Consider the following 14,463-nt stretch of genomic DNA (forward strand, 5'->3'; position numbering starts at 1 on the left):
CAAGGTGGGCGACAGACGGACAGGTTGGGGTAAAGATTTCCAGAGGATGGGAGAGACTCTAGAGAAGTCCTGGAGGCGAGCATGGGAGGAGTTGACAATGGAGCTGGAAAGCAGGTGGTCTTGGGAAGAGCGGAGCCGACGGTTAAGGTGATACTTTGAGACAAGGTTTGGGATATAGCCGGGGGCAGAGTTGTGTATGGCTTTGTAACTGATTGTTAATATTTTGAATTTTATCCTTTGGGCTATTGGAAGCCAGTGCAGGGATTGGCAGAGGGGGGCGGGGGATGGAAGCCAGTGCAGGGATTGGCAGAGGGGGAAGAGTCTTGTAGTCCAAGTGACTGGATTTTTTTGAGGAGGAGCAGGTGGTCAACGGTGTCAAATATATATATATACCTCTTGTACAGTAGGACTGAGACTGGGAGTGTCAAGAACAGTACTGTAAAGGTGCCCATACACTTTTGTCTTGCGAGGGTTGTAAAGTAATGAAAAAAAAGTACGATCTGCCCATCTTGGACAGGCAGATCGTACTTGCGATCATCGCAAGCCCGCCCCCCTGAGGGGCGGTCTTCTGATGACTGCAACGAGGGGCGGGCTCCTGATGACTGCAAACGGGCAGTGTGCGCGTGCGCACACCAGCCCGTTCGGCAGTTGTCGAACAAGCAGGCCACTAACTCGCCGAGAATCGTACGATTCCCGGCGGGTTTTCCAGCCTGCTTGTTTGACGGAAGACGTGCGACTGTACAGTAGAAACGGTCGCACGCCTTCCATACACTTTACGATTATCGTACGATCGCGGGATTTCCCGCGATTCTCGTACGATAATCGTGCAGTGTATGGGCACCTTTAGTCAGGCTTTACTGCAGTTACTGATAACTTGCTGACTGGAATAGAGAGCACCGGATTGCCTTCCTTAGGCCTTGTTCACACCAAATGCAGACCAGATCCGGTCAGGTTTCTGCACACGTACGATGCGTTTTTAAAGCGTTTTTGATGCGGTTTTTTTTGCATGAAAAGCAGCTGCAGGTGTCAGTGAGCAAACAGGCAGTGTGATAAGGAGGAGTGGTGGGGGGAAGGGGGGTGGATGGAATACTGCATTTGAGGAACTACTAGTATACAATGCCATTCACATTGAAGTACTCACCACAGCTCTCCTTATCTGTCAAGGACATATCCTTATATCCTGGGAAAACTCTCCCTGCTATCAAACTCCACTGGTCAGCCTTCTTTCTATTGTTCTTATATTGAAAGTGTCTGCTGTCATATAGCTCAGGGCACTGTTGAACCATACTTATGAATCTCTCTGGGTCACAAAACTGGTCCACCATTTTTCCTTTGCTCTCCAGCTCACAAGGTCACCTTTTCCAAAGACAGGAAGTGACAAAGGAAGATTAGGTCATGACAGATGACCATAGAGTGTTTTTTTTTTTCTTTATGGTTATTTTTTCCCATTGAATTGCATTGGGTTGCATTGCGTTTTTGATGCGTTCCAGAGCAGGTAAAATAGGGCTTGCCGCAGTTTTTTCACCTGCTCTGGATCTGGTCTTGATCCGCACGCTGCGATGTGAACTAAAGGTCAAAATACCATAGGAATACATTGGACGCAGTTTTGATCCGGTCTGCACCTGCTCTGGTCTGGATCTGCTCCGCGCTTGGTGTGAACAAGGCCTTAGTTCTTTTCTGGGGGGGATACAGTACCAAACACTTTCTCTTCTGCATTCACAGATCTCCTATTACTATGATCCCCACAATGCATCGAGTTCTGTGAATGGAGGAGATTCTGTCATTCAGCTGCTCCTCCTCCATTTACAGATTTCAATGCATTGTGGGATCATAGTAATCGGAGATCTGTGAATGGCAGAGAGAGTTGAAGGTGATGGGCCAGCTGCACAACTTTTCAGAGTAGCTACTGACAGACCTCTCACAGTACCACTCAGTGTAATATCTGGTCTGCTGTGAGGAGAGGCTGCTGAAGCTATGGGGATTATCTATGTGTTTGGTTCTGTATCCTCCCTCCACCAGACATTAAACTTTAGCTTTAAGTATTCTGATCCCCCAGGAGCTCTTGTTGATGCCTTGTGCTGGATGGAATTGGCGGTTTAGGAGCTCTAAAGATTACAGGTACATTTATCCTTTTGTTTCTGGGGAGTTAGTGGGAAATCATCAGTTTTGACTTTATTTTTTTCAATTGAGTCTAGTATTCTAAACACTCCAGATAATTATTCCACCCAACCTCATAGAGTGAAATTCATAAAATATGATAATATGGATTATAATCAGGTGAGTAGACTTGTCGTTTTTATCTAATATCCTATCTAGTTGTCTTCTTTGTGAACTGCTGCAGTGAAAGAACGCTTTCCTTGGAGTTGATTGCTGTTATAATTCTTACAGTTGTACTGCTGCCGTTTAGAGGGTAGATGTCTATAATGTATAAGCAGAGTTTGAAAAATCCTCTCGTCTGTGACAGGAGCACGGCGAAGCCGGACGAGTAGCTTCCCGGCCGGCCGTTGTAATTAAACGGCCGTGCCAGGAGCTTTGCATTCAAGCGATCGGGCGTCTCTAGAGACCCCTGATCACTTGTTTTAGCAGTAGCTGTCACTGCCGTTGCGGGTCCCGAGATCCGCTGTGCCTAGTGTGGCTGGGACCGGCACGGCTGCTCTGTGACAGGAGAGCAAAGGGAAAATCAGTACACGATCTCCCTCTGATCTCCTCTCCATCCCCAAATGCAGGAAGCGATGTGTATTACATCACTTCCGCATTCCCCTGTCACTCTCCAGCTTAATTCTCTGCTTCATCAGCTTCTATGAGGGGCCCTAGGTGACATTAGGGTTCCTGTCATGTAAATTGGCTATCACATAGGGGGCTTCTTAGTCCCCTATGTGATCGCAATAAAGTTAGGTGTAAAAAACATTAAAAAAAAAGAGTAATAAGAAAAATGGAAAAAAGTCCCCGCCCCCCACATACACACGCAAACATGCGTCGGGTGCGCCTACGTGTGAAAACGACGATTGCGCCTATTGTGCCGCACATGTTACACATCACCGCGAACGTTGGAGTAAAAGCAATAATTCTTCTGGCCAATAATTACTGATAACACTAAATTGATTAGCAGTAAAAGTGTTTAAAGCGTCACCTATGGCCAATTTTCGGTGTGGTAGTTTTTTGCGGGCACGCGCAATTTTAAGGCTTGACATGTTTGGTGTCTATTTACCCGATGTGACCCCGTCTTTTATATTTTACCAAAAATATGGGTAAGAATAAACATTTTTTAACATAACGTAAGAAAACATCTTTTTTTTTCGAAATTTTTCGGTACTTTTTTCATTATATAGTAAAAAATGAAACCCCCCCCCCGTGGTGAGTAAATACCACCAAAAGAAAGCTCTATGTGTCCCCAAAAAAGTTAACATAAATTGCAAGACTATAGTCCGGTCATGCTGACTGGTGAGACACCCTAAAATTTGTCAAGCCCTGTGCATAAGTATGATATTCCTTTGACTTCTTTCCAATATTTTGAACTCATGTTGCACAGGTATCTCGGAGAGCCTAAACTTTGATGAAGACTCTTCAGAAGGGGATGATGTAGACTCTGGAAGTACACGGCCTGGTTCTTCCTCCAGTAAAAAGTCTCTGACAGTAAGTCTTTTGAGTTCTTTCTGTTAACACTTTTGTGCACACACATGCTCATTTGTTAACAAAGGTAAGAAGTCTACTGTTGACTACGGTGCCTGTGAATTATTGACTCATGTTAAGTGTAAATTTTAGACATCCCAAGGTAAATTCACAAACAGTGCCACTGTTCCGAATCCATTTTCTATGCTGTGTCTGCCCTAGATACGGCATCAAGAGCAGAAGAGCTGAAGCTGAAGTCTGCCTCTGCTAACCCCGCCCCTTTCCGCTCAGCTTGGAGCGAGAAGGAGGAGAAAAGCTGTTAACATTTAATGTTCGCTGGGGTTACCAGCCAGGCATATAGGCCGGGAAGGGAGCTTTCCCTTCTGCATGCATGCATGCATGCATGCTCTATGTGTAGTGTGTTCACTGCACTGGCAGAGAGAGGCATGTGACCTGGCACACAGGATGTGAACTCTCTGCCAGCAACCTGGAAGACAGTTCACATCCTGTGTACAAGGTTCAATCCCTCTAATTATGGGGAGGATCCCACGCCTGTTTCTATTTCACTCTGAAATCTGAAACGGGTGGTGCATATAGACCTTAAACAGGTCTACCTGTTTTATTAATTGTGCCCATAAGGTTTCCTGTGTAATTATAATGGCGCTTGAAGCTTTGTTAATTCCCCTGGCACTTGTCCATTTTGGTAATGGTGACACTGTTTAGTGTTCACCCAGCAAAGCATACCTGCCTATCCACACTCCCTCACCACTGAAAGAGTCCAACCCATTGTAAGCTCTAGTGTTAGATGGTGTCAGGGACAGAGTTTCTTCATGATAGGTCCACTTTAATTATTGTCTGTAACTTTTTCCTCCTCTATCTATGAACACCAACCATCACTTTGTCTTCCCCAGGAATCGGCTTCTGCAGAGACAATACCCACTGTACCTCCAGGGGAGGTAGGAGATGTGGGTGATCTGAAAGAATTTTCCGTGCGCCCTGCAGGTCGTGGTGTCGCTGTAAGGTGCCGCATCAGCCGTGACAAAAAAGGGATGGACCGTGGCTTGTTCCCAACCTATTATATGCACCTTGAAAGGGACGACAACCGCAAGGTGAGACTAGAGACGCATTTGCTTTTCTGTGTAGAAAGACGAGAAAGCTGCCATCTGACTTGCTGAGCCTTTCCTTTTAGATTTTCCTTCTGGCCGGAAGAAAGAGGAAAAAAAGCAAAACATCCAATTACCTGATTTCTACCGACCCCACGGACTTGTCGCGGGAAGGGGGCAATTTTATAGGCAAACTCCGGTATGTACAATGTTCAGATATGTTTTACTATAAAAGGAAAAAAAAAAATGTGCATTTATTTATTTATTTTGCATAGGAGCCAGTAAAGTATTGCGACTGCGATCCGTAGATTGTAGGTGCAATGCTTTGGCTCCTGCAGACTGCTTCTCCCATATGGTACGGACATGCAGTAACAGAGATGGGAAAAAGTGTCAATGGACTACAAGTGTGGTGATGTCACCACAATGCTACTACAAATCCCTCTGCAATCCGACCATGTTTCATCCTACACCCTAAATAAGGATGTAACATAAAACATGTTCAGAAACATGGACTTAGCCTTTAATAAACATCCTCCCTTTGACAGTTACCATAGAACACTTTGCGCAGCTGCTAGTTGGGAAACGCGGTTGTCACTAACAGTTTGGCTTTCACTTACAATTGGCAATCAATCAATTTGGTCATGTGATCACTATGTTAGCTGAAGGCTTTATTTAGAAAGGTTTGGCTTTAGCTTGCAGAGTACACTGCAGTCTATAGATGGAAGTGCACCTCTGTTTAATACTGTACCTTTTTGATACAGATGTAGCTTAAAATATTATAATGAACTAACACCTTCCTGCAGGTGTCACACCATATATGTGGCATCACCGAGGCTTTCTTTTATGGCGCCGCATAGATGTGACAAGTTTTTTTGTTCAGAACACACACAATTCCTACGCTCCTCAGCACCATCTAGTGACTGTTAAAAAATAAAGATAACATAGTTAGATCAGGGCTTGATCTAGGTTAGTGTCAGTGTTACAGTTGTCAGTGCTAGTGATATACATCTTGCCAGCCAGCCTTTAGCTATTCTGAGGTATAGTACCATTCTTGGATATGGTTCCCAGCACCAAGGGATTGTTGCTTCACCTTCCATTTGAGAACTAGGGGTTCGTATCCCTCTTTTCCTCTTTTTCTCTTTTTCTTAGCTTAACCACTAGTTACTGGTTGTACTAGTAACATAATTTTGCAGTTCTGTAATAATACCAATGAAAACGTTTTTTTGGTCTATCATGTCTCCAGTTTTCAGGTACGTTCACGCACTTGTGGCCTTTGTTGTGGTATTTATCCATTTTTATTGGTTTTCTTGTTAGATCGAACATAATGGGAACCAAGTTTACTATATATGACGGTGGTGAGAGCCCAGATAAAGCCAAGGCCCATGGACTGCTGGACAGTAGCACTTTGAGGCAGGAGCTGGCGGCAGTGTGTTATGTAAGAGCCATCTTCTTCATTCCTCACCTACAAATGATTTGTGTTCAAGCTCTGTTCAGATTTAACTGTTTTTTCCAACCGTTTTCCTCTCTCACTCTTTCTTCTCTCTCTTCCCTTCTTCTCTCATCGTGTCTCTTTTTTCTCATTTCTCTCTTCACTCTGCTCCCTTCTATTTCTTTTGTCGATGTACAACTCTTCTTCCCCTCCTCTTCCACCTCTCTCTCCCTCTCTCTCTCTCTCTCTCTCTTCTTGTGTGTCTCACTCTTAACCGGTTGTTATTTCATTTCTGTCCTTGACTGTCTCTTTATATTTTTGATCTCCCTCATTTCTTCCCTTGTTTTATTGTTTTACTCTCTCTCTTGTGTGTCTCTCTATCTTTTCATTCCTCCTTGTCTCACTCTTAACCTGTTTTTACTTCATTTCTGTCCTTGACTGTCTCTTTCTTTATAATTTTGTCTTCCTGTTTGTGTGTGCGCACCTTTGTTTCTCTCGCTCTCCTTCTCTCTGCCTCTTTTATTTCTCCCATCTCCCAGGAGACAAATGTGTTGGGCTTTAAGGGACCTCGAAAGATGTCTGTATTAATTCCCGGAATGAATATTAATCATGAACGGATTCCTTTCCAGCCGCTAAATGTGAGTTTTTCATTTTATCTTGATTTCATTATCCCATGGTAGGGAAATAAACCATAAAATTCCCATTTGGTATGCAATATGATCTGCATTTAGCAGAAGGCACACTACAGCATACAGTGGTGTTGTAGTAACACATTCTAAATGCTTGCTGTATGTGGCAGGAATCAGAAACGCTTCTGTCCAAGTGGCAGAACAAGCACCATGAGAACATCATCGAGCTGCACAACAAGGCTCCCGTGTGGAACGACGACACACAGTCCTATGTGCTAAACTTTCACGGACGCGTCACACATGCTTCAGTCAAGAACTTCCAGATTGTGCATGACAATGACCGTAAGTCCCTTTACATCTTTATAACACCAACCTGGGCTGTAGGACCTTCTTTTTTTTTCTGGCCTTTATATAGTCTTTCCATATCTTCATTTCTTTATTGTTTATCGAGGGATATAGGAATCGGAGACCATTCTGGCAGACATTGTGGTGTACACAATGAAACCTTGAAAAGGTTTGGTTGGATCTTGGACTTTCAAAAGTCAACGTTGGAACTGACTCATTGCTTGGAGTAAGTGGGTCTTATCATGGACACAGCTCAAGCCAGAGTCTTTCTTCCCCAAAATAATCTTCTAAATCTTTGCTTCCAGGCTGAGACTTTACTCTGACACTTTACATTTGCATGAGAGTCCTGGGGCTTATTGTAGTCTCATTTAAGGCAGTCCTATTGGCCCAGTTCCACTTCAGAACACTACAGTTGAACATCTTATCATCAAGTAACAAAATGATTCATTCTCTGAAGAAACCAATTCACCTGACACCAAGCTGTCTCTAGCCTGGTGGCTTGGAGTCTAGTTCTGGAGTTGGGAAATTCCTTCCTTCTGATCTCTTGGAAGATCCTCACAACAAATACCAGCCTGACAGGCTGTGGAGGAGTCCTTAGACACTTTGTCGGTGCAGGGGACTTGAATGCCAGAGTAATCCTGGCTACCAATCAATATTTTGTTAGACCAGGCCACTGTTTTCTTGCTAGCCAGTATGCAAATCCTCCTGTAGATGGCAGTCTAACCCAATGGTCTCTGAATCCTGTGTCCTTCAATAAACTCCCAAAAATATATTTTACAATGAGCATAAAAATCCAATTTTGGTCATTCTTGCACTCAAAACTTTCAGAAAGAGAGACTATGAGGGGAATTTATCAAAACTGGAGCAGTTGTTCAGCGCAACCAATCAGCTTCTCCAGTTTGTTCAGTTAGGATTTGAAAATGAAAGAGAGAAGCTGATTGGTTGCCATGCCCACCTGCTCCAGATTTTGTCTTCCCCAGTTTTGATAAATTCCCTTCCGTGTGTATAGAGGAGTTGATTGGTTGCTGTGAGGAACACGGAAAGTTCTGTCTCTAGTCACACATATGTTTCTTGTCCATCTTTGATTGAACCTCTTTTATCTCACCCCCACAGCGGAGTACATTGTCATGCAGTTTGGACGAGTGGCGGAGGACCTTTTCACACTGGACTACAGCTACCCTCTGTGTGCTTTGCAGGCCTTTGCGGTGGCTCTCTCTAGCTTTGACAGCAAGCTTGCGTGTGAGTGACAGAGAAGCTCCACCACCCCCGTGCCTACTTATTTGCAAAAAAAAAAAATGGCACTTTCCACTTGCCGTCTTAGTCTCTTTCTTGTCTTCTGCAAGTCAGAGCAAGACTGAGCCTCCTTTCTGGGGTTATGCATGTGTCCGTCCTTGCCTGCTAAGTACTGACTTGCGCCTGTAATGCGCAAAAGACTTTGTGCCTTTAATTACACTAAATATGCAACGACAAGGGCGAGTGATCCCACTCTACTGCTTCCTCCTATTTTTTTCCATAATCGTTGCTTTATGTTCAGATGGTATGCTTTGTTTGTGGACTTGTATTTGTTAGGCGGAGTAATCACACACTTCCAAATCAAGCTTTGCAGGAGCATGGAAAGTAGTATGAATTGATCTTAATCAATGGTCCAGCACCAGTGTCTAGTAAATGTGTTTAAGTTATATTTCAATAGGGCTTGTTAAAGAAGGTGCAGCATATATGATCATTTACAGATGCAATAAGCAACAATCATCTTCATCAGAAATAATTGGAGCATTCTCTAAGAGATTCTAAATGGTTCAGAGGAATTTTTAAAGTGTATGTAACCCACATTTACACCAAAGCTCTTTCTCCCCCTTTGCATCAGGGGCAGCTGCTGGGGGCTCAGTTCTTATAGACATATCTCCCAATAGCCCATTCCCTGTGTGTGGGCAGGTTTTTGGGAGTCAAAGCAGCAGCATTATTTTGTTGCATTGCATGATAAATCAATGTACCCTTGTGGAGAAGGGCAGGGAGGGGAGAGCGATAGTTGGAGTTCTGTAGTCCAACAGGCAGTGCTGACACCACTGCTTGGGATTTCAGGACAGCAGAGACACTGTGTTGTCAGCTCAAATAGGAAGTTGGGAGCTCACTGGATTTTTCTGAGAAGTCAACAGGCATTTTTCTGTACTTGCAACATGCAGGTATTGGAGAGATGCTCTAAATATATATATTTTTGAATTCTTCGGCGTCCTCGCGTCCAATCAAGTCAATGGACCTGCACGAGACGTGATGACATCAGCGGTCATAAAATTGCCGGAGAAGAGGCTGCTGGGACCGAGGATCAGGTGAGTATATCTGCTTTATTTGAGCCCCCCTAGACAAAATCAGCACTTAACCCTTGCAGTGCATGGGGTAGCCCCAAATGGAAGGTTATGTTTTTCTTCTATAATGTACAGGTCACATGTAGTGCGGGTCTACGTGGGAGCTCAGGGTAGCCATCAGCAGTGTAGTGATGGTCTCCCTCAGTCTTGGGATCAGACAGAAGGGCGGGTCGGTGACACGGCATCAGCAGACTTGCAGCCTCTACCATATGTGATGCAGCCGTATCGCACAGCAGGGATGTGGGGATTACTAGATGTCCATTCCTTTACAGATCCTTGACAAGCAGAACAGTTCCTGGGTATCTAGCTGGAGAATCCCTTTAATCTAACATTACCCAAACTATCTTTCCTAACTTTATACCAAAGAGAAAAGTCTTCTAATCTCCCCTGATCTGAGGTTCTATGTTTCCGCTTTGATAGAAATGTCAGTCCAAATACAATCATTTTTGCTGCTTATGCTGAATCAGTGTCAGCTCATCTTGCAGGTGTTCTATCGAAAGCTCCAACTCGTCGAAATCTCCAACTGCCTCGCTGCCGGGTACTTGCAAGTTGGAGCGTTAAGGTGCCCATACACTGCTCGATTCTCGTACGAGAATCACGGGAAATCCCGCGATCGTACGAGAATCGAACAGTGTGAACGAAGACGTGCGACCGTTTCTACTGTACGGTCGCACGTCTTTTGTCTAAGGAGCATGTTAGAAAACCAGCCGAGAATCGTACGATTTTCGGCTGGTTAGAACGGTGCTCGGGAGACAAATGCCGAAGGGGCCGGTGTGCGCACGCGCACACTGCCCGTTCAGCATTGCGGTCATCGGAAAGCCCGCCGCTCAGGGGGGCGGACATGCGATGATCGAGAGTGCGATCTGCCTGTCCAAGATGGGCAGATCGTACGTTTTTTTTATCACTTTACAATCATAGCAAGACTAAGGCCTTGCGATGGTTGTACAGTGTATGGCCACCGTTAGACTGCAAAACACAAAGACTGACGGAGCTCTGTACAGCTGCATTTTAACAATATTCAGCAGGTGGCAAACTCGACCGAGTATTCTAAAAAAAAATACTATGCGCGCATGCGCACGGCAACTGTGCAAAGCTTCAAGTCCGGAAGTGAGGTAGTTGGAGATCTCGATGAGTTGGAGCTTTCGATAGAACACCGGCTCTCAGATTCTCTCTGCTGAAGTTCCAAGCTCCGCCCACTTGCCACCGCCACTTCGCGGGGCCTCTTGCTTCCCCTGTTGTATTATGCAATAGGGCACGGGTAACCAAACTGCAGCCCCTCAGCTGTTGTGGAACTGCAAGTCCCATGAGGCATTGCAAGGCTCTGACAGCCACAGTCATGATACCCGGAGACAGATGCATGATGGGATTTGAAGTTTGATCACAGCTGGAGGGCTAAAGTTTGGCTACCCCTGCTTTGGAGAATGCCGGAGGAGGTGTGAGACTTCAGTGTGGGGGGGTAAGCAAAGCTGGGCACTACAGCGGTGAGATCTTGCCACTGGTATGTCCCAGAGTGCTTGGGGCGCCATTGAACCCACAGCACTCCACGCAGAACTGAAGTACCTCTTTGGCACGGCCTAGCTTTTACAATGAATCATCTCGAGCTGCTGAAAAGGGAAAATGTTTTGTAATATTGTGTCTCTGTCCTGAGCACTTTAATCATGGAGCTGTTGTGTATCGTATGCCATTCATTTTTATATTGTGTACTTTGTATTTTGACAATAAATGTATCGTGTTGGAGCTCCGAGAGCGGCGTCTGTGACTTTTGTACATAAGATAATAATAATGTGCTTCTCCGTTGCTGGTCCGTGTGGTGCCAGGAGCTGAAGGTAATACTTGGTACTTCCAGGTATGAAGGAACATGTGACCCTGCCATGTGACCACACTGGACCAATGAGCAGTGGCACAGGAGGGCCTTGCTTTCGCCAAGAGTGGCAGGGTAGGGATATAGGGGTATAGCTGTCTAAACTTCAGGAAAAAAGCTCAGTACACAGATAAAAGACACGTGTGGAGTTGTTTCATCTGCCATATGATTTGTATTCCACTCTATCCAGTCCTGAGATTTACACAGCTCTGTTACACAGCTGTGCCTGGCAGGGAAGGAGACCTGACCATTCTCTGCTGCAGTCCATAAACACTGACAGGTCTTGTCCCTCCCCCCACCCTGTGACTGTACAGTGAAGTAGAAGCTTCAGACTAATAAGCTCCTTTTATACTCTGCTCTTTCCTGCTATCAGCATGCCATGTATGAACTATTTTGTTCATTGGGCTGCTTCTCTCTCCCTCTCTATGAGCTGTGCTGTAGAGGATATCCAGAGGCTGATGACGGGTCAAAATCAGATACTTGCACTGCTTGAATAAAAAAAAAATAAACAAATACATTTAAAGCTGTTTTAACTACATCCTGGCCGGCCTGTGTAAAAAAAATGGCCGGCCGGGAGCTCTCTGGATCCGAGCGGACGATTTTAAACGCGCTCGAGCGGGAAAGTGCCCAAATTTAAAAACAGACAGCGATGCGTGTTAACATAGAAGCGATCCGCCAGCTATAGAGCTCTGTCTCCATAAAGAGGACCTGTCACATCTCTTTGCTATCACATTGGGGGGTTTCTTATCCCCCCTATGTGATAACAATGAAGTTAAGTGGTAAAAAAAAAAAAGAAAGTTGCAAAAAATATATATTTAAGGTCACACATGAAAAATAATTTAAAAAAAAAAACATTTTTTTAAAGTCCCCACGCATACATACATGCATGCAAACATGCGTCGGGTGCGCAGACATGCGAAAACAACTATTGCGCCCATTATGCCGCACGTTTTACATATCGCCGCGGACGTCGCAGTGAGGGCAATAATTGTAGGACCATCAATCACTGATAACACTAAACTGATGAGCGGCAAAAGCTTTTAAAGCGTCGATTGTTCCCCTCCTTAGGTTGGTGTCCCCCTTTCTGTTCCCCTCCTCAGGTTGGTGTCCCACTGTCTGTTCCCCTCCTCAGGTTGGTGTCTGTTCCCCTCCTCAGGTTGGTGTCCCAGTGTCTGTTCCCCTCCTCAGGTTGGTGTCTGTTCCCCTCCTCAGGTTGGTGTCCCTGTGTCTGTTCCCCTCCGTGTCCCGATGTCTGTTCCCCTCCTCAGGTTGGTGTCCCGGTGTCTGTTCCCCTCCTCAGGTTGGTGTCCCCGTGTCTGTTCCCCTCCTCAGGTTGGTGTCCCGGTGTCTGTTCCCCTCCTCAGGTTGGTGTCTCTGTCCTGTGCCCTCCCTTCCTGGGTCGCAATCCCGGTGTCTGTCCTCCCTCCCTGGGCCGATGTCCCGGTGTCTGTCCTCCCTCCCTGGGCCGATGTCCCGGTATCTGTCCTCCCTCCCTGGGCCGATGTCCTGGTGTCTGTCCTCCCTCCCTGGGTCGATGTCCCGGTGTCTGTCCTCCCTCCCTGGGTCGATGTCCCGGTGTCTGTCCTCCCTCCCCGGGTTGATGTTCTGGTTTCTGTCCTCCCTCCCTGGGTCATTGTCTTGGGTCTGTCTCCCCCGCTAGGTTGGTTTTGCGGTGCCTGTCACCCTCCATGGGTCTTGTTGTCTGCATTGCCCCCCCCCAATTGGGTTGATGTCCTGGCATTTACCCCATTGGATTTATGACCTGTTGTCGCCCCCCTCCCTTGAGTCAATGTCCCGGTGCCTGCCCCCCTCGCTGGAGGATTGTTCTCTTCCTGTCTGTCATGCCGGCTTCCCCTAACTTTGTACCCATTTACATGCCACTCTCTGCCAGGTCCCTGTCTTTCTCACCCTGGTCCTGATCCTTCTCTCTCAGGTTGTCCCCAGAATCTGTACCTCTACCCTGGTCCCTCTCTCTCAGGTCCTTGTCCCCTTCTCCATACCTCTACCCTGTTCCCTCTTTCCCTTTCTCTCAGGTCCTCGTCCCCGGTGTCTCTACCCTAACCCCGGTCTCCCTCTGTGCCAGGTCCCCGTTCTCCCTCTCAGGTCCTTGTCCCGGTCTCTGTACTTCTCCCCCGGTCCCTCTGACTCCGTTCTCCCTCTGTCCCAGGTCCCTGTCCCAGGTCCCTGTCCCCGCTGTATTCGGTCCCATCTCTGTGCCGGTCCACCTTAATCGGGAGGCTCCGGGCCGCAGCCAATCACCGGCAGGGGGCGTTTAAATCCCCCTCCGGGCGCCATATTGGCCAGACGGTGCCCTGCAGTGGGAGGAGGCGGGGCCCGACACGCCCGAATTTTACCGCCGCCCGGTGCACCGCAAACCGACCAAGAAGAGAAGCGGCCCGCACACGGGTGAGAAGGAGCTAACACCTGAATAGTAGAACACCCTACAGGGGGCGGGGAGCCACAGCATATGGTGACTGTCATCTACAGTCTGCTGTCAGTGGACCCCACATGACCATAGCTGCTAACTGTGACTGCACTCTACAGACCACTCACTATATGGGGACCGCACTCTACAGACCGCTCACTATATGGGGACCGCGCTCTACAGACCGCTCACTATACGGGGACCGCGCTCTACAGACCGCTCAGTGTATGGGGACCGCGCTCTACAGACCGCTCAGTGTATGGGGACCGCGCTCTACAGACCGCTCAGTGTACGGGGACCGCACTCTACAGACCGCTCAGTGTACGGGGACCGCACTCTACAGACCGCTCAGTGTATGGGGACTGCATTCTACAGATCGCTTACTATATGGGGACCGCACTCTACAGACCGCTCAGTGTACGGGGACCGCACTGTACAGACCACTCTGTATACGGGGACCGCACTCTACAGACCACTCTGTATATGGGGACCGCACTCTACAGACCACTCTGTGTATGGGGACCGCACTCTACAGACCACTCTGTGTATGGGGACCGCACTCTACAGACCACTCTGTGTATGGGGACCGCACTCTACAGACCACTCTGTGTACGGGGACCGCACTCTACAGACCACTCTGTGTATGGGGACCGCACTCTACAGACCACTCTGTGTATGGGGACCGCACTCTACAGACCACTC

The 14,463-nt window shown here is 47.0% G+C and overlaps 2 protein-coding genes across 2 annotated transcripts in view; both read left to right on the plus strand.

Moving 5' to 3' along the window:
• The window catches only part of TULP3 (tubby like protein 3), a 13,416-nt gene extending 4,687 nt beyond the window's left edge, over positions 1 to 8,729 (plus strand). The window contains exons 5-11 of the mRNA XM_018576478.1: positions 3,530 to 3,633; positions 4,521 to 4,718; positions 4,799 to 4,911; positions 6,027 to 6,147; positions 6,681 to 6,779; positions 6,941 to 7,112; positions 8,229 to 8,729. Coding sequence (XP_018431980.1) covers positions 3,530 to 3,633; positions 4,521 to 4,718; positions 4,799 to 4,911; positions 6,027 to 6,147; positions 6,681 to 6,779; positions 6,941 to 7,112; positions 8,229 to 8,362 — 941 coding nt within the window. The 3' untranslated portion in view covers positions 8,363 to 8,729. The remainder of the gene's footprint in view (positions 1 to 3,529; positions 3,634 to 4,520; positions 4,719 to 4,798; positions 4,912 to 6,026; positions 6,148 to 6,680; positions 6,780 to 6,940; positions 7,113 to 8,228) is intronic.
• Positions 8,730 to 10,545: 1,816 nt separating this feature from the next.
• The window catches only part of LOC108804604, a 6,854-nt gene continuing 2,936 nt past the window's right edge, over positions 10,546 to 14,463 (plus strand). Inside the window, exons 1-4 of the mRNA XM_018576429.1 lie at positions 10,546 to 10,587; positions 12,437 to 12,524; positions 12,605 to 12,700; positions 13,504 to 13,742. Of these exons, the coding sequence (XP_018431931.1) occupies positions 10,546 to 10,587; positions 12,437 to 12,524; positions 12,605 to 12,700; positions 13,504 to 13,742 (465 nt within the window). The remainder of the gene's footprint in view (positions 10,588 to 12,436; positions 12,525 to 12,604; positions 12,701 to 13,503; positions 13,743 to 14,463) is intronic.

The sequence above is a fragment of the Nanorana parkeri genome, unplaced genomic scaffold (assembly GCF_000935625.1).
Source record: "Nanorana parkeri isolate BGI_ZX_2015 unplaced genomic scaffold, ASM93562v1 scaffold67, whole genome shotgun sequence".
NCBI classification, from domain to species: domain Eukaryota; kingdom Metazoa; phylum Chordata; class Amphibia; order Anura; family Dicroglossidae; genus Nanorana; species Nanorana parkeri.